This window comes from Aquarana catesbeiana, linkage group LG05 (genome assembly GCF_042186555.1).
Source record: "Aquarana catesbeiana isolate 2022-GZ linkage group LG05, ASM4218655v1, whole genome shotgun sequence".
In the NCBI taxonomy this organism is placed as follows: domain Eukaryota; kingdom Metazoa; phylum Chordata; class Amphibia; order Anura; family Ranidae; genus Aquarana; species Aquarana catesbeiana.
Genome location: NC_133328.1, coordinates 628,425,358 through 628,452,463, shown reverse-complemented (window position 1 = coordinate 628,452,463; position 27,106 = coordinate 628,425,358). Strand labels below are relative to the sequence as shown.

Here is a 27,106-nt window from a genome sequence, read left to right as displayed (position 1 = left end):
GGGATCGACAGAGCGATCCCCCGCTGAGCAGAACAGGCTCCGTACACTGACACGTCTGTGTGAAAGAGCCCTAATTCCCAATTGAACTTTCACTGAAAGTTAAATATTTACCAGCTGCATCACAACAAATGGTGCTTTGTTTATGTTAGAAATCAGCTGCAACCTGAGTGGAAAACACTGCCCCCTGCCTGCATGCTGCAGAAAAGCACCCTAGCTCTGTGTGTGTGGAAGCAGTGGTCTCTCTACAAATGTCCAACATGCCCTTAGCTGTGCTCGACCTCCCACATCAGGGAGCGCGAGGTTTGCTGATTGTTTACACAACACACACCGACACACACATGCAGTGTAAACAGGACACATTAAAAACAATTGTTTTCTTAGTGCCAGAGCCTCCGCTGATCAATGTAGCTCAATTCCCCTGGTGGGAATGAAACTTTAGCCTAGGTTCACACTATTGCGATGCGGGAAATGGCACGATTCCAGTGCAGGTTCCCGCATCGCATTTCCCTCGCAGCCAGTTCACACTGCCCTCTGCGATCCACTGCAGGAGTCAAAGTTAAAAAAAAAAAAAAAAAAAAAAAGTTCCTGCAGCATTTTCGTCTGAATGCAAGTTCAGCCATACAAACTGTGTGGCTGAATTCGCATCGCACAATCATCGTATGTGATCTGCACAGCAATGCGGTGCGAATCACATGCGATGTCTGTGTCACAATAGTGTGAACCCAGGCTGAACGCTCTTTTGCGGTTTCTTTGCGGAATCCGTAAATAGAATAATGGTCCTGTATTCTTTAATGGACCAATAAGTTGAAGTACCTAAATTTGACTTGCTATTGGCCAATTGTAGTCCCCTTTTTATAGAAGTGCTCAGACTGGGAGTCGGCTTATTTTTCATGTACTAACAAACATTTCGATAGGAGAAGACAATAGAGTACCAGAGATGAGCTCATCAGTCTGCTGCTTCTCCTTCATTGCCCAGTCACAGGCTAAAGCTGGGCCCAGAGATGGATTGAAATTCCGCTGGTTCAGCAGGGACTGGCTGGAGTTTGATCCACCTATGATCGTTCCTGCTTGATTGCAATTGTTCTAATGATCGACTTCCTTTGAATGGGACTATTGGAAGACCTTTTGTCTATTAGCAGCTTGTAGTCATTCGGCTGCAGCCGCTGATCAGTGGAGGAGTCCCATTGTCAGAATACAATGGCACAGTGTGGCATGGCTGACTTGTGTGGATGGGGGGAATCCATTTGTAGGACGAGCCGACTGCAGGAAGACGGCACTGAAACCTAGGCACAGGTAAAGTACCTGATTTTGAGAAGTATAGTATTTGTAGCTGTTGACTTACCAAAAAAAGGAAGTTCCTCTTTAACCACTTAAAGCGGAGGTCCACCCTAAAATTAAAAATTACATTAACATTCTAAAAATAAAAATATATAAAAAAAAATTTGAAAAAAAAAAATTTTTTACTTACCTCAAATGCCTGTTGCTAGGCAGTCTTCCTAATCTGCCTCTTCCTATTCCGCTGTGCTGTTCCTTCACGTCCTCCTCTTCGGCGAGCTGCCCCGTTGTCTTCTGGGACATGTGTGTCTCCCAGAAATCGACAGGGCCATTCACAAAGCGCCACGCGACTCGCGCATGCGCAGTAGGAAACTGGCAGTGAAGCCGCAGGGCTCCACTGCCTGTTTCCCTTAGTTAGGATGTCGGCGCCGGCAGCCGATCCGATGGACGGATTGGCCTGGGGGGGGGGGGGGCGACATTGCAGGCTCGCTGGACAGGTAAGTGCACTTATTAAAAGTCAGCAGCTACAGTGTTTGTAGTTGCTGACTTTAAAAAAAAAAACAAACAAAAAAAAAAACGGCCGGACCTCCGCTTTAAGGACCGGAAGATTTTCCCCCTTAATGACCAGGCAATTTTTTGCGATACGGCACTGCGTCGCTTTAACTGACAATCGTGCAAAGTTGTACCCAAACTAAATTGACTAAATTTACTAAAATTGATGTCCTTTTTTTCCCCCCACAAATAGAGCTTTCTTCTGGTGGTATTTGATCACCTCTTTTTGTGCTATAAACAAAAAAGCGACGATTAAAAAAAATAAATAAATAAATAAATAAAATGTATGTATGTGTATATATATTTATTTTTTACAGTTTGTTAAATATCCACAAAAAAATGTAAAAAAACTAATTTCTTCATCAGTTTAGGCCAATATGTATTCTACATATTTTTGGTAAAAAAAAAAATCGCAATAAGCGTATATTGATTGGTTTGCGCAAAAGTTATAGCGTGTACAAATTAGGGGATAGATTTATGCCATTTTTTAATTTATTATTATTATTTTATTTTTTATTTTTTTTTACAAGTAATGGCGGCGATCAGTGATTTTTAGCAGGATTGCGGCGGACAGATCGGACACCTAACTGACATTTTTGACACTTTTTTGGGAACCAGTGACATTATTATCTGTGCTATGCAGTCATTGTACTAATGACACTGGCAGGGAAGGGGTTAACATCAGGGGGCGATCAAAGGGTTAAATGTGTTCCCTCAGTGTGTGTTCTAACTGTATGGGGGGGAACTGCGCGACTAGGGAAACACACAGATCCGTCTTCCTGCATACCCGGTTTCCCTGAAAATAAGACCTAGCGTGATTGTCGGTGATGGCTGCAATATAAGCCCTACCCCCCAAATAAGCCCTACCCTGTTTCCCCGAAAATAAGCCCTACCCTGAAAATAAGACCTACAAGGACTTTAACTAGGGCTTATTTAGGGGTAGGGCTTATATTGCAGCCATCGCCGGCAATCACGCTAGGTCTTATTTTCGGGGAAACAAGGTAGCAGAAAGACGAGATCTGTGTGATCTCCCCTGTCAGAACGGAGATCTGCCTTGTATACACAGACAGATCCCTGTTCTGTCACTGCGGGGAACAATCGCGGATTTGTACCAGATTTGCGTAGAAATTGTGTTGATTTTTCAAAACTTTAAATGTACAAAATATCGGTACCTGATATCAGCTAGAAAGGTGGCCAATAAAAATCGATATCAGCCCCGAAAAAAAAAAACAATATCGATTGACCCCCTAGTTCAGAGCCTATTGACCCTTTCCAAAGCATATAGTGACCCCCCAATGCCTGGAGTGGACAGCCTGGTATAGAGCTGGATAGAACCAGGAAGGCAAATTTCTACCCATCCTGCTTTGTGTCAGATTGACAAGTCAGAACACTCTATGGAATGTGTGAAAGTGACAGTTCACTGACCACTGAGATCAGCTGGAAAGCTATTTTCTGCTTTCTTCAAGGAGAAAGTTTGGGTGGTTGTTGTAACTTTTATCTGAGTAATGTTGTTGTTTGTGACTTTCACTTATTTAATGATTTGTATTCATTTCAGTTCTGTGCCTTTTCCCTCCGCTGGCTTCCTGCAGCATCTCTGCAAAGCATCCGCTGGGATTAAAGGGAAAGCCACAAAACATTTTTTTTTTTTAATCAGCTTGAGCAGATGGACAGATCAGCTTTGAGAGAGATGAACCGTAAAGCTCAATTACCATCCAGTGCGACAAAGCGGGCAACACCGCATGTAGATATAGGTGTCCGTTTTTATGAAGCAGTGAAAAATGTCTCCCCCCTGGATGCCAGTTTATGAAGCTTTGTAGATCGCTTCTCCTTTGGAAGAGTGAAGCGATCGACAAACGCTTTGAACACTGGAGAATGCCCCCTAACATTGGAATCTGCCGAGACATAACGAGATTACAGTACTAGAAATTCACTGAAACACCCGAGATGTCTGTTTTATTAACTGCTTGCCGACCAGCCGCCGCAGTTTTACTGCGGCAGAATGGCGCGGCTGGGCGAAACGACGTTACCTCGCGTTGTTTGGCCTTTTGGCCACTAGGGGCGCAGGCACGCTGCCGGAGGCACACCCACGTGTGCCTGGAGCTGGTGCAAGTGCCCGGGGGGGCGCGCGATAACCGCCGGACCGTCGTGACAGAGAGAGAACCGGGATCTGTGCGTGTAAACGCACAGATCCTGGTTCTTTCAGGGGAGAGGAGGCAGATCGTGTGTTCATACTGATTATGAACACCTTTCTTTCTCTCCTCCTAGACAGTCCCATCCCCCCCCACAGTTAGAAACACACATAGGGAACATGATTAAGCCCTTGATCGCCTCCTAGTGTTAACCCCTTCCCTGCCAGTGACATTTACACAGTAATCCGTGCATTTTTTTAGCACTGATCGCTGTATAATTGTCAATGGTTCCAAAAATGTGTCTGACGTATCTGCCATAATGTTGCAGTCCTGATAAAAGTCGCATATCGTCGCCATTACTACTAAAAAAAAAAATAATAAAAAAAACCCTAAATCTATCCCCTATTTTGTAGATGCTATAACTTTTGCGCAAACCAATCAATATAATCTTATAACGATTTTTTTTTTTTTTTTAACCAAAAAATATGTAGAAGAATACATATCGGCCTAAACTAAGGAAAGAATTTGGTTTTTTTTGGTTTTTTTAATAAAAAATGTGGGATATTTATTATAACAGAAAGTAAAAGATATTGTGTGTTTTTTTTCAAAATTGTCGCTCTTAAGTTTATAGCGCAAAAAATAAAAACCCCAGAGGTGATCAAATACCACCAGAAGAAAGCTCTATTTGTGGGGGAAAAAAAAAGGATGTCAATTGTGTTTGTATACAGCGTCGCACAACCACGCAATTGTCAGTTAAAGCGACGCAATGCCGAATCGTGAAAAATGACCTGGTTATTGAGCAGCCAAATCTTCCGGGACTGAAGCAGTTAAGCAGTGATAAATTATCACTGCTCAGTACACAGACATTCCCGGAGGAGACCTCCCACCTAGTAAGAGAATATCTGTCCCTCTACTCTATAATTTATATATATATATATATATATATATATATATATATATATATATATATATATATTTATATATATATATATATATATTGTGTGTGTGTGTGTGTGTATGTATGTATATATATATATATATATATATATATATATATATATATATATATATATATATATATATATATATATACACACACACATACACACACATACAGTGTGTGTATATATATTTATGTGTGTGTGTGTGTGTATATATATATATATATATATATATTTCCCCCTGCCACGTCTATATATATATATATATATACACATATACGTGGCAGGGGGAAATGGTTACTGTCTTGGGGGTTTGGAAGGAGGAAGTCAAAAATCTTCCTCCTTCCCCCGTCATTCTCTCTTCTCTTTTCACTCCCCGATTCTCCACCTCTGAGCTGGTGAATTGGGGAGTGTGAATTCTGACTCGGATCGCCAATGAAGTGCCGAGATCGCAGCTTCATGAACTGGCCATTTCTGTGTCATACAGTGCGGGGATCATCGGCGGAGAACATGTTCTCCCCCCGATCATCTCTGTTTCATAAACCGTTTATGGACTGTGATCAGCGGTACACTACATAACCAGAAATAAGTGACCCCCCCCCTCCAGATTATTGCGTTCAGGTGCAAAAAGCCAGATCACACCCACCTCTTATGTGTGTGACACCTTAGCAAGCCGCTTCCTATGGTGAAACTCCTGCGATTTTCACTCCCGAGCTGGGTTGAGTGTGTTCATAGACACACACAGCCCAGCTCGGCTCTGCCTCCCACTCCCTCCTCCCAGGATTTGATTGACAGCAGCAGGAACCAGTGGCTCCCACTGCTGCCTCTGTGGCCTGTAAGGAAAGGAACAGAGACCAGCGCCACTGCAGATGGGCACAGGGCTGGATTGAGATAGGACTCGGGTAATTATTTAGGGAGGTAACACCGCAGCATTAAAAAAAAAAAAAAAAAAAAAAAAAACCCTGCAAGGCAGGGGCATAATGTGCTAGTATGCATCACATACTTGCACATTATGAATTACTTGCCTTCGAACGAAGCCCTCCAGCAGCGTGCTGACAGGCTTCCATCTTCCCCCGGTCTTCCTAAGGGATTCACGGGCTCCGTGGCCAGGGCTGCGATGATGTCACGCCCACGCATGCACGCGGGTGCCCTCAGCTGTGGCACAGAGCTCTGAAGGTCCGGCACGATATGCTAGACCTTCAGAGCACATATGCCGGTGACGTCACAGGCTGCATCCAGTGTCAACACCTCCTAAACGCCACAAGTTTAGGCGATAATCACTGTACCTACAGGTAAGCCTTATTATAGACTTACCTATAGGTAAAACTTAAAAAATAAATAACTTTACTGCCACTTTAATGCAGATAATGCATCAACCATTTCCAGACCGGCTCACGCCGTTATACGTCGGCACTTTGAAGAGGGATATCGTTGTTATTACAGCAGCTAGCTGCTATAACCCCGGTATCCTCTTCTTCATTGAGCGGTCCGGTTTCAGATAAAAGTGGTCTCTGCGGCGGATTCGCGGCAAGATCAATTTTTATTGGCGGTGGGAGAGGGGCCCCCCCCCCCCGCTGCTCTCTGGTGCCCTCTGCTGCTTACCGGAACCGTTGGTAGCGTCGGAGGCAATCGGGTCCTCTCCCTGGCTTGGTATGAAGACAAGTGAGGAGAAGATGACCCCCACTCGTGTCCATACCATTGCAGGGCAGAAGCAATGTCAAAACGTCACTTCCGCCCACAGCTCTTTAAGAGATATTTTTTTTACTTTTTTTTTTTTTTTAAATGACATTTCATTGTATTTATTTTTTTATTGCATTTTAGTGTAAGTATGAGATCTGAGGTCTTTTTTGACCCCAGATCTCATATTGAAGAAGTCCTGTCATGCTTTTCTTCTATTACAAGGGATGTTTACATTCCTTATACCCTGTTTCACCGAAAATAAGACCTAGTGTTATTGTCAGTGATGGCTGCAATATAAGCCCTACCCCCCAAATAAGCCCTACCCTGTTTCCCCGAAAATTAGCCCTACCCTGAAAATAAGACCTACAAGGACTTTAACTAGGGCTTATTTGGGGGGGTAGGGCTTATATTGCAGCCATCACCGACAATCATAGTTACATAGTTACATTGTAGGTGAGGTTGAAAAAAGACACAAGTCCATCAAGTCCAACCTATGTGTGTGATTATGTGTCAGTATTACATTACATATCCCTGTATATTGCGGTCATTCAGGTGATTATCTAATAGTTTCTTGAAGCTATCAATGCTCCCCGCTGAGACCACCGCCTGTGGAAGGGAATTCTACATCCTTGCCGCTCTTACAGTAAAGAACCCTCTACGTAGTTTAAGGTTAAACTACGCTAGGTCTTATTTTTGGGGAAACAGGGTAATAGGAATAAAAGTAACACAATTTAAAAAAAACAAAAAAAACAGTGTAAAAATAAAAGGTAAAATAAATAAGAAAAAAAAATGTAAATGCACCCCGTCCCGCTGAGCTCTCGTGCAGAAGTGAACGCATATGTGAGTAGCGCCCGCATATGAAAACGGTGTTTAAACCACACATGTGAGGTATCGCTGTGATCGGTAGAGTGAGAGCAATAATTCTAGCCCTAGACCTCCTCTGTAACTCAAAACATGCAACCTGCAGAATTTTTTAAATGTCGCCTGTGGAGATTTTTAAGGTTAAAAGTTTGTCACCATTCCACAAGCGGGTGCAATTTTGAAGCGTGACATGTTTGGTATCAATTTACTCGGTGTAACATTATCTTTCACAATATAATAAAAAATTGGGCTAACTTTACTGTTGTGTTTTTTTTAATTGACAAAAATGTATTTTTTCACAAAAAAGTGCGCTTGTAAGACCACTGCGCAAATATGGTGTGACAGAAAGTATTGGAACGACCACCATTTTATTCTCTAGAGTGTTAGAAAAAAATATATATATAATGTTTTGGGGTTTTAAGTAATTTTCTAGCAAAAAAAACTGTTTGTAAATACAAAATCTCAGAAAGAGGCTCGGTCCTTAAGTGGTTAAGGTAAAAAAAAAAAAAAAGTATTTTACAACCACTTTAAGTGTAGATCCTTGTGAGGGCAGGTGTTCTGTGCATCCCCATTAATGTCAGTTGGAATGCAGCTGCTGCTTGCAATTTGACACGCTTGTGGGTTTGGCTGCATGTGCCCGAATGCAGACAGTGTTTGTTCAGTGCCGTGCACCCGCATGCACAAAGCTGTAAAATTGGGAGCAGGGGCCGTGCCCCAATTGACATGAATGGGTCTGCCTGCATGGGGATGCACGGGAACACCTGTGCATCCCTGAGCTGGCAATCATAACCCTCACACGGGTGTACACTGTAGTACGCCTTTGTGAATGAAAGCTTTAACAGCCTGTACAGAGTCCTGACCTCAACTCCAGTGACCCTTTTTGGGATGAATTGTAATGAGGATTGTAAGCCAGGTTTTCTCATCCAACAAAAGTACCTGACCTCACAAACGCTCTTTAGGCTGAATTGACACAAATTCCCCCAAACAAATGCTAAAATCTTGGGGGGGGGAGTCTCCTTAGAAAAGTAGAGACTTCTTTAAATGCCAGAGTGGGGGTGAGGGGATTAGCTCTACCACTCCCGGACTTTCGAGTGTGTGTATGTGTGTGTGTGTGTGTGTATATATATATATATATATATATATATATATATATATATATATATATAATGTGTGTGTGTGTGTGTATGTATGTATATGTATGTGTGTGTGTGTATATATGTCATTACTTTGACGTCAAATACTGGGATATATTTTTAGACCGCCTACTGTATATATACGTGATTACTTTGACCTGAATACTGGGATGTATTTTTAAACAGCGGGAGGTCTGCTTTAACATAAAAGTGGTCTCAGCGGCGGATTCGCCGCAAGAGAACTTTTATGGGTGTGGTGGGAGAGGTGCGCCCCCCCCCCCCCCCGCCGTTTCCCAGTTGTCTCCGTCGCTTACCGGAGCCGTTAGTGGCGGAAACGATCCGATCCTCGGGATGGATGGACAGGAAGTTGAGTGAGGGCAAGATGGGCTTGGAGGACTTGAGTGATGTCAAACGTCACTTCCGCCCTGCGGCCCTAAAGGGCCCTTTTTTTTTTTTTTTTTAATTTAATGTGTAAATGTGAGATTTGGGGTCTTTTTGACCCCAGATCTCACATTAAAGAGGTCCTGTCCTGCTTATTTCTATTACAAGGGATGTTTACATTCCTTGTAATAGGAATAAAAGTGATCAAAAAATATTTTTTTTTAAGGGACAGTATAAAAGTTAAATAAGAAAAAAAAAAAAAAAGTAAGGTACCCTGTTCCTCCATGCTCGTGCGCAGAAGCGAACGCATATGCAAGTCGCTCCCACAGGGTGTTCAAACCACACATGTGAGGTATCGCCACGATTGTTAGAGTGAGAGTAATAATTCTAGCACTAGACTTCCTCTGTAGCTCTAAACAGGTAACCCGTTGCCTATGGTGATTTTTAAGTACCAAAGTTTGTTGCCATTCCATGAGCGGGCGCAGATTTGAAGTGTGACATGTTGGGTATCAATTAACATGTAACATTATCCTTCACATTCTAGAAAAAAATTTGGGCTAACTTTACTGTTTTCTTATTTTTTAATTAAAATGTATATTCCCCCCAAAACATTTGCGTTTGTAAGACCGCTGCGCAAATACGGTGTGACATAAAGTTTTGCAACGATCTCCATTTTATTCTCTAGTGTCTCTGCTAAAAAAAATAAAAAATAAATATATATATAATAATGTGTAGGGGGTTCTAAGTAATTTTCTAGCCAAAAAGAAATACTGATTTTAACTTGTAAGCAACAAGTGTCAGAAATAGGCTTGGTCCAGAAGTGGTTAATGAGTATGGTTTTGGAATGGTATTACCCAACAAGTTCACATAGGTATGAAGATCAGGTTTGCACACATTTTAGTCTGGTACTAGGGGGTGTAAATAAGCTGGAGCTTGGAGGAAAGAAACGCGCTGACCAAATTGAAGTGAGTCTTATGTGTGACTCCTACGCATTACCCCTGGCCGCCCACTCTTTGAAGTCTATCAGGAGCAAAAAATACAAATGTTCATATCCTTAGTCTGATTGTGTATGCTAGGACGCATGGTATCTATGGGTGCCTTTAAATATTTTAAAGGTTTTCCTTGTTGGTTTTTTAGCTAATGTAGATTAGAGTTAGGAGTTTGACATTGTGGGGTTAATTTAGTGAAAGCTGGAGAGTGCAAAACCTGGTGAAGCTCTGCATAGAAACCAATCGGCTTCCAGAGTTTTTTTTTTTTTTGGAAAAGTTTAATTGAACAAGCCGAAGTTAGAAGCTGATTGGCTACCATGCAAAGCTGCACCAGATTTTGCGCACTCCAGTTTTAGTAAATCCAACCAATGTGACAAAATGACAGAACAGTGAACAGCCAGCGACTACGTATGTAACAGGATGACGTGCACACTGCCACCCTTTGGTTGGCCACACACTTTAATATTTCTCTCATTCATCCCCGCAGGCTGATTAAGGCTCCGTTTCCACTAGCGGAAGAGAGTTTAACAAGACTCGTGGCCACTCATTAAAATTAGAAGAAAAGAGGTTTAACTTTAAACTACATAGAGGGTTCTTTACTGTAAGAGTGGCAAGGATGTGGAATTCCCTTCCACAGGTGGTGGTCTCAGCGGGGAGCATCGATAGTTTAAAGAAACTATTAGAAAAGCACCTGAACGACCACAACATACAGAGATATACAATGTAATACTGACATATAATCAAACACATAGGTTGGACTTGATGGACTTGATGTCTTTATCCGACCTCACCTACTATGTAACTTGTGCAACTTGTCCTGCGACTTGGGATTGCAAAGTCGCATGACAAGTTGTACCCAGTGAGTACCATTCCTATCTGTGCGACTTCAAAGTAGCCCCTGCACTACTTTGGTCCGACTTTGATACAACTTGAGGTCCATAGACACAGGCATTGCTTCAAGTCGCTTCAAAATCGTGGCCAAAAAAAATTGCGCGACTTTCAGGCCGCAATAGTGGAAACCTTGGCTAAGATAATTTTACTCAATTTCCTCATTTACGCTGATGTTGGACAAATCTCTTCTGCCGGGGTAATTGTAATCTGACATCCAGCACCCGCAGCTGTCAGAACGCCCAGATAGTGGCTACATCCAATATCATTGTGGCTACCTAGCACTTTCCTACTATACTAAATGACATCACTATCTGAGGAAGTAGCTGTATTTGCCTACACACCGTTATGGACTCAATATTGTGTGATATTTGTCTCTTGCAGGCAAAAACGCTTCGGAAGCTGATTCAGCAGACCTTCCGCCAGTTTGCCAACCTGAACCGGGAAGAAAGCATTCTGAAGTTCTTTGAAATCCTCTCACCGGTTTACAGATTTGATAAGGAATGCTTTAAGTGTGCTCTGGGAGTAAGTACATGACAGAACCCAACTTACAGCTTGCTCCGTGCAGATGTCTAATCCTTTAATCCATGCGAATTTTAATTGATAAAACTCAAAATTAGATTTTAAACTTTGTGGTGCATAAATGCCTGTATTCCTTTTTTTTTTTTTTTTTTTTTTTGTTTTAATTTCCATAGTTACCTACGCACTAGCTATAAAAATAGCAGTTTGGAATGGTAGCGGGAGTGCCTGCGCTGACCGCCAAATGACACAGATGAAGCAGAGCTGGGATCATCTGATTCCACTCTGCACTTTCTTGTCTGCAGCTTAAAATATCTGCAAATTAAAGGGGTTAATCACAGTTTTTCACCTTAAAACATTAAGGTGAAAAACCTTTTGTACTGCAGCAACCCCTCCGCCCCCCCCCCCCCCTTTTCTTACTTGACCCCGATCGTTCCAGCGACGGGGACGAGCCCAGCAGCTCCAGCCGCTGTCTCGGGTCCTCATTGGATAGATTGATAGCAGCCATTGGCTCCTCCTCCTGCTGCTGTCAATCAAATCCAGTGACCGGGGGGCGAGTCCTGCTGTCTGTGTCGATGGACTCAGCAGCAGGACTCGGGAGCGCGCCCGCACGAGTGCCCCGAGGGAGAGCGGCTCTCCACCGGGCACTCGAGAAGAGGAGGAGCCAGGAGCGCAGCTGAGGGACCCCAGAAGAGGAAGATTTGGGGCCACTCTGTGCAAAACCAACTGCACAGAGGAGGTAAGTATGACATGTTTGTTTTTTTTTTTTTGTTTTTTGTTTGTTTTTGTTTTTTTTAAACTGAAACTTTAGATATCCTTTAAAGTAGCAGAGGGAAAGACCTCTATTTCTTGTGGGAGAATAGAGTAAGGCGCGGAATACTTTGTTTAATCATTAACTAGTTGAGCTTTATATTCTTTACCACCTAAGAGGGGGTATCACACAATTGTAATTGTTTTACCTTTGCTCGGATTTCTTATAATAAAAGCTAAAACAAAATGTCCATGGACTCAGTAGCTGCTGTTGAAGAGTATGTAGGTTCTGGGGAAAACCACCCCAATGCAATGATCTGCTCTCTTACAATTCCTGAAAAAAAAAAAGAAGAAAGCAAAATGCACATATAGGGAAAACAAAGAGACATGCGGGCAGAATTCTGCCTAGAATGGGCAGACTGACAGGTGAGTCATCTTTAGGATTCCCTCTTTGCCTGTTAACTGTTTTATGATGTGATTTTATGATTAAGATGAACTTCCCCTCCACATTTCTGGATGCAGCTCAAACCACAAGACTTCTCTGTTCAGAAATAAAAGTGGTTTTCCCTGCATTTTCCCGAGTGCACACATCTTCACTTTATGTCATGTCATCTCTTCAAAATAGCAGAAACTGAGTCATTTTACAGTAAACCCAACTGTTCCTGTTTTTAGCAACAATTAACCTAGATATCACAAGCAGATATAATGTTTTATGTATGTATCACTCAAATGCAGCTTTTCTCAACCTTTTTTTTTTTAACCCTTGAAATAACTTTTGGGGTCTTAGAGAAACCCTGCTATTATCTACAGTAACCTGTGATACATGATGAGCGTGAACAAATAATATGGTATCAAAAACGAGGTTGCCCTAAAATCAAAGTTTACAGGAAGGATATAATAAGGTATATTAAGGAAATCACCAATATAGAGGTGCCTGATGATCCCTGGGTATGCTTTTTCCACGGGGTAGACATTCCAATAAAAGAATATAAAAAGTCCATGTTAATACCTTTGATTAATGCCACTAAAAGCTTGATCTCGAAAATGTGGAAGGAGGCAGATGGTCCAACATTTAGAGAATGGCTTAATAAAATTGAGGAGATATATACTATGGAAGGGCTCAGGCACTGTGAAGAGGGAGGAAGGGAAGACTTCAATAAGAGGTGGGAAAAGTGGAAAATGTTTAAAATAACGAAGGAACATAGCGAGGCGGAAAGGTTGCAGTGAGGGGTGGGTGTGGGTAGGTTGGGTGAGGGACAGGGAGGGAAGGGCGGGGCACTTTGGTAGGGGTAGGGAGGGCGGGAGAAGTACTCTGTTTCCCCAAAAATAAGACCTAGTGTGATTGTCGGTGATGGCTGTAATATAAGCCCTACCCCCCACCCCCCAAATAAGCCCTAATTAAAGTTCTTGTAGGTCTTATTTTCAGGGTAGGTCTTATTTTCAGGGAAACAGGGTAGGGCTTATTTGGGGGGTAGGGCTTATATTGCAGCCATCACTGACAATCACGCTAGATCTCATTTTCGGGGGAAACAGGGTAGGAGGCCTAGTACTGAAAGTAAATTTTGTATAATTAGCATTTTACTTTCTTCTTTTTTCTTTGTCAAAAGTGAAACTTGCTGTGTGTTCTGCCTTAAACCCTCCTTGTTTTCCTTTTTTACTGTGGATATGATAAATTTTTTTGAAAAGTAAAGAATAAAAAAAAAAAAAGAGCCACGCTAATAAAATAGTGATGATGAAAATACTTGAGAATGATTTGTAATAACTTAAATACTACAGCAGTAATAGTAGTAGCATTCAGCACTTGGACTTTATTTTTCACAGCTATCTCATAGGCAAGACAGTTGCATGGACACTATATACTGTTGTTGCACCATTTTATGAATACTGTTGTAGTATTTCAGCTGTTCCCAATCATTTTCATCACTATTTTATTAGCGCAGCTCCTTTTTCATGTTTTATGTGTACTCTTTCTGTGTTAGTATTACACAGCAGAGCTACTGCTCTTGCTGATTATTTATCAATCTAATTTATGTGGATTTTTTTCTAAGAGCAGTTTTTTTTTTGTTTGTGTTTTAAATAATATGGTATACCTAAACTATTTGAGACTCAGGTCTGCTCTATACATAACAACATTTTTTATTTTTATTTTTTGATAAGGGCTTCATGCACATGGCAGCACATTTCCATATAGCATACAATACGAATTAATTTTCTCTGGCCGGGGTGACAGGTGCAGTTTTATAGCTGTTGCCAGCCAGCCTGTATAAATCAATGACAGACAGTGGCGCATACATATGCAAATATATCTGAGTGACTACATGCCTACACGGTCACATGTGCCTTTAAGAATGGAGACTTGTCTGTGTCATCTGGACCTTAATTGTGGCCCCTGACATCACAAAAGTGCCCTGCGTAATATTCAGTGAATATAATGGTACATTAAACGTTCATAAATCAGAAAAGGGCTGGGGACTCGGATGCTCTTGAATAAAAGTCCTTTATTGGGTTACATGGGTACACGGGTACAGGCTACGCTGACACGTTTCGACTTTGATGGCTTCTTAACGAAACGCGTCAGCGTAGCCTGTACCCACATGTAACCCAGTAAAGGACTTTTATTCAAGAGCATCCAAGTCACCAGCCCTTTGGCTGGCCCTTACTGCATTTTGGGGCCTGGACGTCCTGGCTAGACAGGTTCATAGATCATCATATTGGCAGTAGAGCTGGGGTATCATTTTGTTTCTTTTATTAACCGTTCATTGACTGTTTACACATGCAGAGATGACCAGAGACTACAGGCATGCTACAAGAGATTGTCAGAGAGTGTAGACATGCTGCAGGACATTTATCAAGCAAATTAGTGACCCAATTGTACTCAAATCAGATTGTGTCTCATTTGAAAGTCTATGCAAAAATATACAGTTTTTCTGTGTATTTGCAACTCCCCTTCTGTTGCACAGCAAAACTGTGCCTAATGTCCCTGCCATAATGTTTTATAATATTTGCCTGCTTGTTTCCTCCAGAAAAGTGTCGTGTCACGTGTGTCGTCTTACTTATCGCTCTTTTTTGTTTTTCTTTTTCTTTCCTCTTCCGGTCACCGTTTAAATGATCCTATTACAGTCCAGTTGGATTATTTCGGTGGAGTTGGCAATCGGCCCTGAAGAGGGGATCAGTTACCTTACGGACAAAGGATCTAATGTAAGTTTGTGGATTGATGGCGGGTTTTGTGTACTTTTCTTTCACAAAAGTCTCGTTTGGATTTTTTTGCAAAGGGGTGTACACATAGGGTCAAGGAAAGGGACATCTTTCACAATGCAGATAACCGGAGTACAAATTACAATGCAGTATTGTTACCAGCGAAAACAGACAAGTCCTATGTCAGTTGTGTGTAGTTTCTACCAGTGATGGGAGTAAGTCATACATGTGCAAGTCACAAGCAAGTCTCAAGTCTTAACCTTCAAGTCACAAGCAAGTCCCAAGTTACTGTGGCGAAAAGCAAGCAAGTCAAGTCGAGTCCCTGCTAGAAGTCAAGCAAGTCAAGTCATTTATTTTGGTCAAGTCACAAATTAAGTCAAAATACTGATCTACCCCGAAGCCGGGACTCGGGGGGAGCTTTCTTTTGTGGGGGGGGGCGGCTTTTGCCTAGGCCAAGACACAGCACTGGTGGTGCCAAGTCATTGCAAGTCAAATAGTCAAAGTCAAGTCGCAAGTCCTCAAACAGGTGGCTCTGACTCAAGTCAAGTCATGTGACTCGAGTCCCTCACCTCTGGTTTCTACCATAAACTTACTGTATGTGTGTGTTTTCTTTCTTCCTTTTAACCAGAGACACATGAGGAAAGTGAGATTGAAGGTTGAAATTTGAGAAGAAAAAAAAACAAATGCATGTGCATCATACTTGTTGGAAGATTTTTCTTCACTTCCTGTTCCAAAGACAGCTGGAAAATTTTGAATTTTCCATCATGAAAATGGTCATCAGGTCAAAATAAGAGCGCGAATCTCCATGTGGAGGCGACGTTTCTCTAATTCTGCTCTCCTGATCACCAGTGTCACAGAGAAAAAGAGGGGTGAATTCAAAATTTAGGGTGCCGCCAGAACAGAAATAGGGTAGAACTAATCTTATGGGAAACACCTTGAACAGTTGGCCGCTGTCAGAGGGAATATTCCTCACATTGAAAAGTTTTTCTCTCATATCCTATAGAGCAGGGATATGCAATTAGCGGACCCATGCCATGAAGTCCCATCATGCCTCTGGGTGTCATGCTTGTGGCTGTCAGTCTTGCTATGCCTCATGGGACTTGTAGTTCTGCAACAGCTGGAGGTCCGCTAATTGCATACCACTGCTATAGAGTATACAGGACAGGAAGTGAAGAAAAATCTCCCAACAGCAGAAAAAAAACAGAGCGGTTCTAACCCTCCCCTTCTCTATACAAAATCTTAAAAAGTTTTAACTTAAGTTCTACTAAGAATATTATCAGTCATCAATTCTGCAAACTTTTTTTTTATACATGATGTATTTTTGTTTCCTCCAGCCGACGCATCTTGCAGACTTCACTCAGGTGCAGACCATCCAGTATTCCAGTAGTGAAGATAAAGACAGGAAAGGGATCTTACAGCTCAACATTGCCGGAGCACCGGAGGTAACTAGATATGTGTGTGATAACAGAGCTGCAACTGGCATGCTTATTAACCAATATCTGTAACATACAGAAATATCCCCTTGTTTTACACGTATTGTGCAGTAAGGGCCGGTTCACACTGCTGCATAGTGCAAGATCGCATGTGATTTGCACTGCAGTGCAAATCACATGTGATGTTTGTGCGATGCGAATGCAGCCATACAAGTAGTATGGCTGAATTTGCATCACATTTGGACTAAACTCACGCACAGGACCCTTTTTTTGGTCCGCAGCAGAATCGGATCGCATGGGTGTTCACACCCATGCGATCGGATTCCTGTCCGAATTTGCAGATTGCACTGCGATATGCGAACTGATTTGGGGGTGTCATTAACTTTTAACTGACACTCCCAGTAGTTCGCATAGGGCAGTGTGAACTGCCACTGGGAGACTTGCGAAGCAGGAACCCGCAGTGGATTCGCAGGGTTCCCGCATCGCAGCAGTGTGGAACCGGTCCTTAAAGCTTAAACCCAACAACAAATACATTGTAACTTACCAGTCCTTCGATTTGGTGGTTGCATTTATTTATTCTTCAGGTAATATTTTCCTTTATTCTCGCCTGGTGATCATGCCAGTATTGCACTTCTGTCCTAGAGTAACAACGCTCACAGTAGCGGCTTTATCACCCTGGAACAGGAAGTGTTACAACTACAGAACTCCACCTGCTCTCCTCATCTCCTTAAAGTGGTTGTAAACCCTAGAAAAAAATAAAAAAACCCCCCAAAAATAAAAAAAAAAAATCTGCAAGACAAAGGCATAATAAGCTACTATCCATAGCATACCAGCTCATTATGAATTACTTACCTGAGATCGAAGCCCGTGCAGCCCTCCTCATTACTCCGCTCCGGCGGCCGACATAGCTCCTGGAGTTACTTCCGGGTATTGCGGGCTCCGGCGCTGTGATTGGCCAGAGCCACAATGACGTCACTCCAGTTCATGTGCGTGGGAGCCGCTGATAACGGCACAGTCTAACTGAAGCAGTGGCACGTACATGCCATTGCCGTTTCGATGACGTTGGCACATGCAAATACAGGGGATATCTCCTAAACCGTGCAGTTTAGGAGATATCCAGTGTAGCTACAGGTAAGCCTGATTATAGGCTTACCTGTAGCAAAAAGTGGTTGTAAAGGGTTTACCACCACTTTAATATGAGGTGGGCTAGTAAAGCTGTTTGAGACAACCCTGTAGAGAGTGTTGAGAGCGTTGACAATCTCTGGCAGGATCAGCAGGTTTTTTTTTTTTTGCACGTATCATGCAGATATAACAAAACACTTTTCATGGTATATTTAGAGTGATTGTAAAGGTATTTTTTTTTTAAATAACAAACATGTCATACCTACCTGCCCCGTGCAATGGTTTTGCAGCCTCGATCCTCATTCTCTGGGGTCCCCCCACAGGTGATCCTAGCACCTCCCCCTTTCTGAGTGACCCCATAGCAAGCAACTGGCTATGGGGACACTTGTGCAGGCTCAATCTGGAGCCGGGCTCTGTGTCTCCATTGACTCACACAGCGTGGCTCGGCCCTGCCCCCACTCTTTCCTCGCTGGCTGTTATTGACATCAGCAGGAGCCAATGGCTCCCACTGCTGTCTCCAAAGTCCAGTGAGGGGAGAGCGAGACAAGAGCCACTGCTCTCGGGCACAGTGCTGGATAGAGATTGTGCTCAGGTAAGTATTTAGGGGGGTCTGCACCTAAAAGGTTTTATACCTTAATGCAGAGAATGCATTAAGGTAAAAAAAAAAACTTCTACCTTTTATGAACACATTACCAGACCAAAAGTAAGCAATTAAGAGAAGTACATTGTTAGGGTTTATATATACACTTTAGAGTACACCTGTCATGTGAGAAATACAGGGCTATCTTTGCTGGTCTCCTGTATGCAGAAAATAAGAAAAAATGCCTTTTTCTTTTTTGTCTATTGAGGGACTCAAAATCTTAAAGTGGAGTTCCACCCCAAAAAAAAAATGTGTTGTGCTTAAAAAAAAAAAAAATCTGCAAATGTTTTTTTTTTTTTTACTCACCTCTAAATGCCTGTTGCTAGGGTGTCCCTCGTAGTCTTCCTCCTTCAGCGCCTGGGCTCCTGACGTCACTTCCCTCGGGGCAGGAAGGGAGATCAGCCCTGCCCCTCCCTCTTGTCAATCATCTGGGACACATTATAGGTCCCAGATGATTGCCCAGCCAATCACGGCGCGCGGCGGCGCCGCTCGCACATGCGCAGTTGGTGCCCGACTGTGAAGTTACAGCCGGGCGCCCACAGTTACAATGCCGGCGCCACCGAGCGGAGGGGGAGACGAGCGGGGCTTCGATCCCCCGCATCGCTGGACCCTGGGACAGGTAAGTGTCCGATTATTAAAAGTCAGCAGCTACAGTATTTGTAGCTGCTAAATTTTATTTATTTATTTATTTTTTTTTATAATGGGAACTCCACTTTAAGGTTATACTGCTGTCTATACGTAGGTTGGACACTGGCAAACAAACTGTAGGCCAGCCTAGGAAAACCTCTCCTACTACCAGCATGCCCGATAGTTTTTTCTATTGTCCTAGGTGGATAGATTTGTCCGGCGCGCTCCCTGTATATATGCAGCCCCCACAGAAAAAGCCCAGTTCAGTGAGGGCCCTGCATATATGTATCTGTGGTCGCCTAGGAAGGGGTTAAACTTTGAAAAATTCAATAAACGCATTAAAACAAAATTGAATCTAATGTACAGTACTTTTTTTTTTTTTTTTTTTTTTATCCTGATTGGAATTCTGTTTATAAATTCGGTTCTCTCTCTGACTTGCAGGAGTTAATAAGTGAACAGAGTCACCCCTGTTATTACTATTTGTTTCCTTGACACATCGATGTCAATGTGCGGCTGACACATCGAGCACAATGATAAAGCCTCTTTTGTTTTCTCTGTCCTCCTTTCCACCAGCCTCTCACTGTGACAGCCCCGTCCCTCACCATCGCGGAAAACATGGCGGACTTGATAGATGGATACTGCCGGCTCGTCAGCGGGGCCTCCGAATCTTTTATCATCAGGCCACAGAAAGGTAAATTGATTTTCTTTTGCCGCAGTTCCGGCTGACAAACCACCCCGTGTCCTCTGAGCCCGGGAGAGAGACAGAATTGGAACTCGCTGGTGTTCTGTGTGTGTGTGTTCCAGGCTGCATAATAAGACTCTGCTCCTTCACACATCTACGGGTTGTGCCTAGAACAGTGGCGGGGCTGGATAGTCCCAGCACTGGATGGCTCCTTTCATAAGCTGTCCTCCTTTCCCATTTACTGTCATTTTTCATAAACTAAGCATCATATGAGAGGTAACCTCGGGATTTAGAAGTAGAATTGAAATACACAAAGGCTCCACACTCCTGCAGCATCTTTGAAATATTATTAAAGAAAAAACTGCGCTGGTAAACAACAAAAAGGAGGAGCTGCAACTCAAAAGTGAAATACACACCAAACCAGAAATTAAGAAAAAGAGGTGCGTTAGTAGTGAGAAAAAAATGATATACACAATGTAGTGAGCAGGCAATAAACAGCCAAATGTGCACATAGGATAGTAATTAGAGCATAACCTGCAAAAAAACAAAAATACAAATGGATGTAATCAAAAGTAAACACACATGGTGACTTCTTGAATAAGCAAAAAATATTAGACTGTTACAGTGAGAGCAGGACTTATCAGAACTGCCGAAGGTTTGTGTAATTCATCACCGCCTTGTGCTATTCTGTTATTTCTACAATTAAGTTGTATATTTATATGTGTATATTTTGTGGAGATAAACTTGTTTAGAGAGAAATTGACGCTGCAGTTGCTGACCTGCTGAAAATGCTGGTTGCCTGGCTATATCTGACATCAGTTCTTTTGCTGACCCAGGTATTAGTATGCGCTGTTGAAGTCAGAGCTCTGCATTGTTGTACCAAGTCAGTTACTCAGAAAATATTGAAGTCAACCTTAAGCCCCTTTCACACTGCCGCGACTTAAGTCGTGCGATTTTGCCGTGATTTTGCGAGGTCTATGGACCTCAACTCACATCAAAGTCAGATCAAAGTAGTTACAGGGACTACTTTTTGAAGTCAGTGCGACTTGAAGCCGCACAGATAGGAATGTTATCATTGGGAAATCATGTAGTACGACTTGTCATGCAACTCTGATGTCCAAAGCCGCAGGAAAAAAATCGCACAAGTGTGAAAGGGGCCTCATGTTATTTTCAGTGAATCAGTTTGTAGTAAACTTGTTGATATCAGAGAGCTACTTTAACTACAGCGCTGAAGGATGTATACAAGCTGTGCAGCATGTTACAGCATCTCCTACTGGGAATTGTGGGGGGGAGATATTGAGACTGTAAAAGTGCTAGCAAAGGTGTCCTCATTTGTCTGAATTCTTACAAGAAAGCTTAGTGGTATTATTGGACAGTCCGGCTACAGAATGTAGCGGTGCTCCGAAATGAAAATTCTGGTGCTGAAACTGAAAATTCAGGATGCACTTAGCCGAATCCCGAAAGAGATTTAAAAAAAAATTCAAAAGTAATTTAAATAATGTGGCTGACATTTTTGCATTGAAGTCAATGGGACACATTTTTGCATTGAAGTCAATGGAATGGGATTTTTGCATTGAAGTCAATTGGACGCGGTTTTGCATTTAAGTCAAGGGGAAGCAGCATGCCATTATCAACACCTTATTTTTTTTATTTTTTTTATTTTTTTTTCTTCATCAACAAAACGCAGATAACTCTATTTTTGGCCGATAATTTTCAGTGACGGATATATTATTATTTAAGTTGTATAGCGCCGTCAATTTACGCAGCGCTTTACATATACATTGTACATTCATGTCGGTACCTACCCTCAAGGAGCTTACACTCTAAGGTCCCTAACCCACATTCATATACTAGGGCCAATTTAGACAGAAGCCAATTAACCTCCCAGCGTGTCTTTGGAGTGTGGGAGGAAACCGGAGTACCCGGAGGAAACCCACGCAGTCACAGGGAGAACATGCAAACACCAGGCAGGTAGTGTTGTTGTTGGGATTCGAACCAGCGACTCTTTTTTACTGCTAGGAGAGAGTGCTACCACTACACCACTGTGCCACCCATATATCGGTGCATCCCCAACAGAATGCATAAGGAATTATGCATAGGATAGCATAAGAGTGCAGCAGTTTAAGGTACGTAGTGTAAAGCATAAGTAGTTGTGTTCTAGAGCAGCATTTCTCACCATTTTTTCGGTTGAGGCACCCTAGTCTAAAATGTAAAAACGCTGACGTTATCAATGAAAAACCCAAACTGTGAGATGCACACTGCACACAACTGCCTTGATGAAATTACTTCACATCAGAAGCCCCCCCCCCCCCCCCCCCAACCCTTCACATCAGAGACCCCTCATCGCATCTCCCCACCTCCCCCTCCCCTATCACTTCAGAGTCTCCCAATCGCATTAGAAACCCCTTGTGGCAACCTGGGGGAACCCAAATGGCACCCTGGTTGTGAAACGCTGGTCTAGAGAATCGAATATACTGCACGTTGTACAAAATGCAGTGTACCAGGCTAGGTAAGATAAACCAATATGCATATTAAATTTATGCAGAGTCAATATTTTGCAGTGTTGACCTTTCTTTTTCAAGACCTCTAAAATTTGCCCTGGCATGCTGTCAATTAACTTCTGGGCCACATCTTGACCCATGGCTGTCCATTCTTCCATAATCAATGCTTGGAGTTTGTCAGAATTTGTGTATTTTATTTTTTTTTTCAACCTTCCTCTTGAGGATTGGCCACAAGTTCTTAATAGAATTCAGGTCTGGGGAGTTTCCTAACCATGGACCCAAAATGTTGATGTTTTGTTCCCCAAGCCACTTAGTTATGACTTTGCCTTATGACAAGGTGCTCCATCATGCTGGAAAAGGCATTGTTCCTCAAAAACTGTTCTTGGATGGTTGGGAGAAGTTGCTCTCGGAGGATGTTTTTGTACCATTCTTTATTCATGTTCTTAGGCAAAATTGTGAGTGAGCCCACTCCCTTGGCTGAGAAGCGACCCCACACATGAATGGTCTCAGGAGGCTTTACTGTTGGCATGACACAGGACTGATGGTGGCGCTCACCTTCTCTTCTCCGGACAAGGTTTTTTCCGGTTGCCCCAAACAATCAAAAAGGGGATTCATCAGAGAAAAAGACTTTACCCCAATCCTCAGCAGTCCAGTCCCTGTACCTTTTGTAGAATATCAGTCTGTCTGATGTTTTTCCTGGAGAGAAGTGCCTTCTTGACACCAGGCCATCCTCCAAAAGTCTTCTCCTCACTGTGTGTGCCGATGTCCTCACACCTGCCTCCTACCATTCCTGAGCAAGCTCTGCACTGGTGGTGCCCCCGATCCCACAGCTTGATCAACTGTAGGAGACAGTCCTGGAACTTGCTGGACCTTCTTGGGCGCCCTGAAGCCGCCTTCACAAATGCAGTGGAATTTTTTTTTTATGGGATAACGTTAATTTTGATGGCAAAGATGGAGTTTGCAGTTAATTGCAATTCATTTGATCCATCTTCATGACATTCTGTAGTATATGCAAATTTCGATCATAAAAACGGAGGCAGCAGACTTATGAACACTAATATTCGTGTCACTCGCAAAACTTTTGGACACGGCTGTGCAGCAATTTGGAGTATGTAGTGTACAGCATAACGTATAGCGTGCAAAGGGACAAAGTATGTAATGTACAGCATACTGTGTAGATTGCAACAATCTTGGAGTATACAGAACATGATTCAGCTGAACTTTGGCTCCCCTCTGCCATGTGTCTTTTCTATGTTTTGCTGTGGAGACTCCTGGTGGATTTTCCATAGGAACACTGTATATGCAAGATGTCTGTAGGACATCCAGGGCACAGGCCTCCATCACTTCACTTCATACACGGGTCTTTTTTTTCTGTCACCTTTGCACACACAATGCAGGTGAAAACACACCAGCACAAAATAGGCTCATAAGTACTTACACATACAATGAGGGGGAAAAAGTATTTGATCCCCTGCTGATTTTGTACATTTGCCCACTGACAAAGAAATGATCAGTCTATAATTTTAATGGTCAGTTTATTTAACCAGTGAGAGAGACAGAATAACAACAAAAATATCCAGAAAAACGCATTTCAAAAAAGTCATAAACTGATTTGCATTTTAACCACTTGCTGACCTTTTCACGCCGGCAAATTATCATGGGTGCGCAAAATGACGTACCCGTACGTCATTGGCGGCTAGCGGGCGCACGCTGCGGGAGCGTGCCCGCGAGTCCCGCGGACTCTTATGTTCGCCGGTGGCCCACAATCATGGCACAGAGAGGCAGAACGGGGAGGTGCCTATGTAAACAAGGCATTTATTGTTCTGCCTAGCAACATGACAGGGATCTACTGCTCCCAGTGATCGGGAGCAGTGATCTGTCATGTTCTAGTGAGCCCATCCCCCCTACAGTTAGAACACACTTAACCCCTTGATCGCCCCCTAGTGTTTAACCCCTTTCCTGCCAGTGACATTTACGGTAATCAGTGCATTTTTTTAGCACTGATCGCTGTATAAATGCCAATTGTCCCAAAACAGTGTCAAGTGTCCGATCTGTCCACCGCAATGTCGCAGTCACGATAAAAATCGCTGATTACCCACCATTACTAATAAAAAAAATAAATAATAAAAATGCCATAAATCCCCTATTTTGTAGATGCTATAACTTTTGCGCAAACCAATCAATATACGATTATCGAGATTTTTTTCTTACCAAAAATATGTGGAAGAATACATATCGTCCTAAACTGAGGAAGAAATTATTTTTTTATATATTTTTTGGGGGGATATTTATTATAGCAAAAAGTAAAAAATATTGTTTTTTTTTTAAATTGACACTTTTTTTGTTTATAGCGCAAAAAACAAAAACCGTAGAGGTGATCAAATACCACCAAAAGTAAGCTTTATTTGTGCGAAAAAAATGACGTCAATTTTGTTTGGGTTCAACGTCGCACGACCGCGCAATTGTCAGTTAAAGCAACGCAGTGCCGAATCGCAAAAATATGCCTGGACAGGAAGGGGATAATACCTTCTGGGGCTGAAGTGGTTAATGAATGAAATAATTATTTGACCCCATCGCAAAACATGACTTAGTACTTGGTGGCAAAACCCTTGTTGGCAATCACAGAGGTCAGATGTTTCTTGTGGTTGGCCACCAGGTTTGCACACATCTCAGGAGGGATTTTGTCCCACTCCTCTTTGCAGATCCTCTCCAAGTCATTAATGTTTCGAGGCCGACATTTGGTAACACGAATCTTCAGCTCCCTCCACATTTTCCATGAGATGAAGGTCTGGTGACTGGCTAGGCCACTCCAGGACCTTAATGTGCTTCTTATTGAGCCACTCCTTTGTTGCCTTGGCCATGTGTTTTGAGTCATTGTCATGCTGGAATACCCATCCACAACCCATTTTCAATGCCCTGGCTGAGGGAAGGAGGTTTTCACCCAAGATTTGATGGTAGATGGCTCCGTCCATCACCCCTTTGATGCAGTGAAGTTGTCCCGTCTCTTTAGCAGAAAAAAACTCCAAAGCATAATGTTTCCACCTCCATGTTTGATGGCTGGGATGGTGTTCTTGGGGTCATAGGCAGCATTCCTCCTACTCCAAACACCGCAAGTTGAGTTGATGCCAAAGAGCTTGATTTTGGGCTCATCTGACCACAACAGTTCTCCTTTGAATCATTCAGATGTTCATTACAAACTTCAGATGGGCCTGTACATGTGCTTTCTTGAGCAGGAGGACCTTGCGGGCGCTGCAGGATTTCAGTCCTTCACGGTGTAGTTGTGCTACCAATTGTTTTCTTGGTGACTATGGTCCCAGCTGAGATCATTGACATGATTCTCCTGTGTAGTTCTGGGCAGATTCCTCACCATTCTCATGATCCTTGAAACTCCACGAGGTGAGATCTTATATGGAGCCCCAGACTGAGGGAGATTGACAGTTATTTTGTGTTTTTTCCATTTGCGAATAATCGCACCAACTTTTGTCACCCTCTCACCAAGCTGCTTGGCGATGGTCTTGTAGCTCATTCCAGCCTTGTGTAGGCCTACAATCTTGTCCCTGACATCCTTGGCGAGCTTTTTGGTCTTGGCCATGGTGGAGAGATTGGAATCTGATTGCTTCTGTAGACAGGTGTCTTTTTCTACAAGTAACAATCTGAGATTAGGAGCACTCCCTTTAATGGAGTGCTCCTAATCTCAGCTCCTTACCTGTATAGGAGATACCTGGGAGGCAGAAATCTTGTTGATTTGATAGGGATCAAATACTTATTTCACTCATTAAAATACAAATCAATTTATAACTTTTTTGAAATGCGTTTTTCTGGATATTTTTGTTGTTATTCTGTCTCTCACTGTTAAAATAAACCGACCATTAAAATTATAGACTGATAATTTCTTTGTCAGTGGGCAAACGTACAAAATCAGCAGAGGATGAAATACTTTATTCCCTCACTGGAAGTCTTTAAAGTGGTTGTAGACCCTCACATATACCCAGTGAAGTGACTGGCCTCAGATGATACGCAGAGATGAAACAAATCCTCCTACATAAGTTGTACCTGTTTATTTGCAGTCTTCTCTACATCTGTTCTAAGTACTGAATTATTAAAGCTTAACAGAGTTCAGAAAAAAGGGGGCTGAGAGCCGAGGTTACACTCTGCAGAGCTCAGAGAGGAGAGCGCTGAAAGCTGATTGGGGGGGAAAGGACACCCCCCCGCCCTCCACATAGCTTATAAGAACAAAACTGAAGCTGTCAATCAGCTGGAGGTCCCGCCTCTGTCAACTCCTTCTCTCTTGGTGTCAGGAAAACCCTGTCAGAAGTGACTCGTGCAGATAGCGGAGGATTGAGGTAGCAGACAGAAATGACACTTGGTGGTCTGGATTGAGACAAGTACACACTATAGAGGGATATGCTTTGTTCATATTTCATGTCTGAGGTTTACAACCACTTTAAATAAGAGTGAGGCTTGTACTTGGCCTCCACAATTTTAGAAGTGTCTGTAGCTTAACACAACTAAAAATGAAGTAAATGTGCGATGCACATGTCTGATCTTCGCTGAAACTTTCTTGTTGCTGTTTCTTTCTGATTTGCTGTTTTCCAAAGCTTGAAGGGGATTACTTAGACTTTATATTTCTGCTCGACAGTGGGCTTTATAACCCAGAATAAGGAAGACTTAGGCAGTTGTAATCTCATGGAGCCGAGTTAGAAATATATCCAAGGATTCGGATTGAACGAGGCTCAAAAAAAAATGTTGCCAGCTGGAATTTTTCAGGTGCAGCAGCTGCCTGGCCCCTGGGACTTGTCCTACCAGCT

At 42.7% G+C, this 27,106-nt stretch overlaps 1 protein-coding gene across 1 annotated transcript in view; it reads left to right on the top strand.

The window, feature by feature from the left end:
• PTK2 (protein tyrosine kinase 2) overlaps window positions 1–27,106 on the top strand; it is a gene marked incomplete in the record, with an annotated part of 322,618 nt that overhangs the window by 118,976 nt on the left and 176,536 nt on the right. Inside the window, 4 exon segments of the mRNA XM_073632301.1 lie at window positions 11,214–11,354; window positions 15,219–15,296; window positions 16,628–16,735; window positions 19,689–19,806. Coding sequence (XP_073488402.1) covers window positions 11,214–11,354; window positions 15,219–15,296; window positions 16,628–16,735; window positions 19,689–19,806 — 445 coding nt within the window.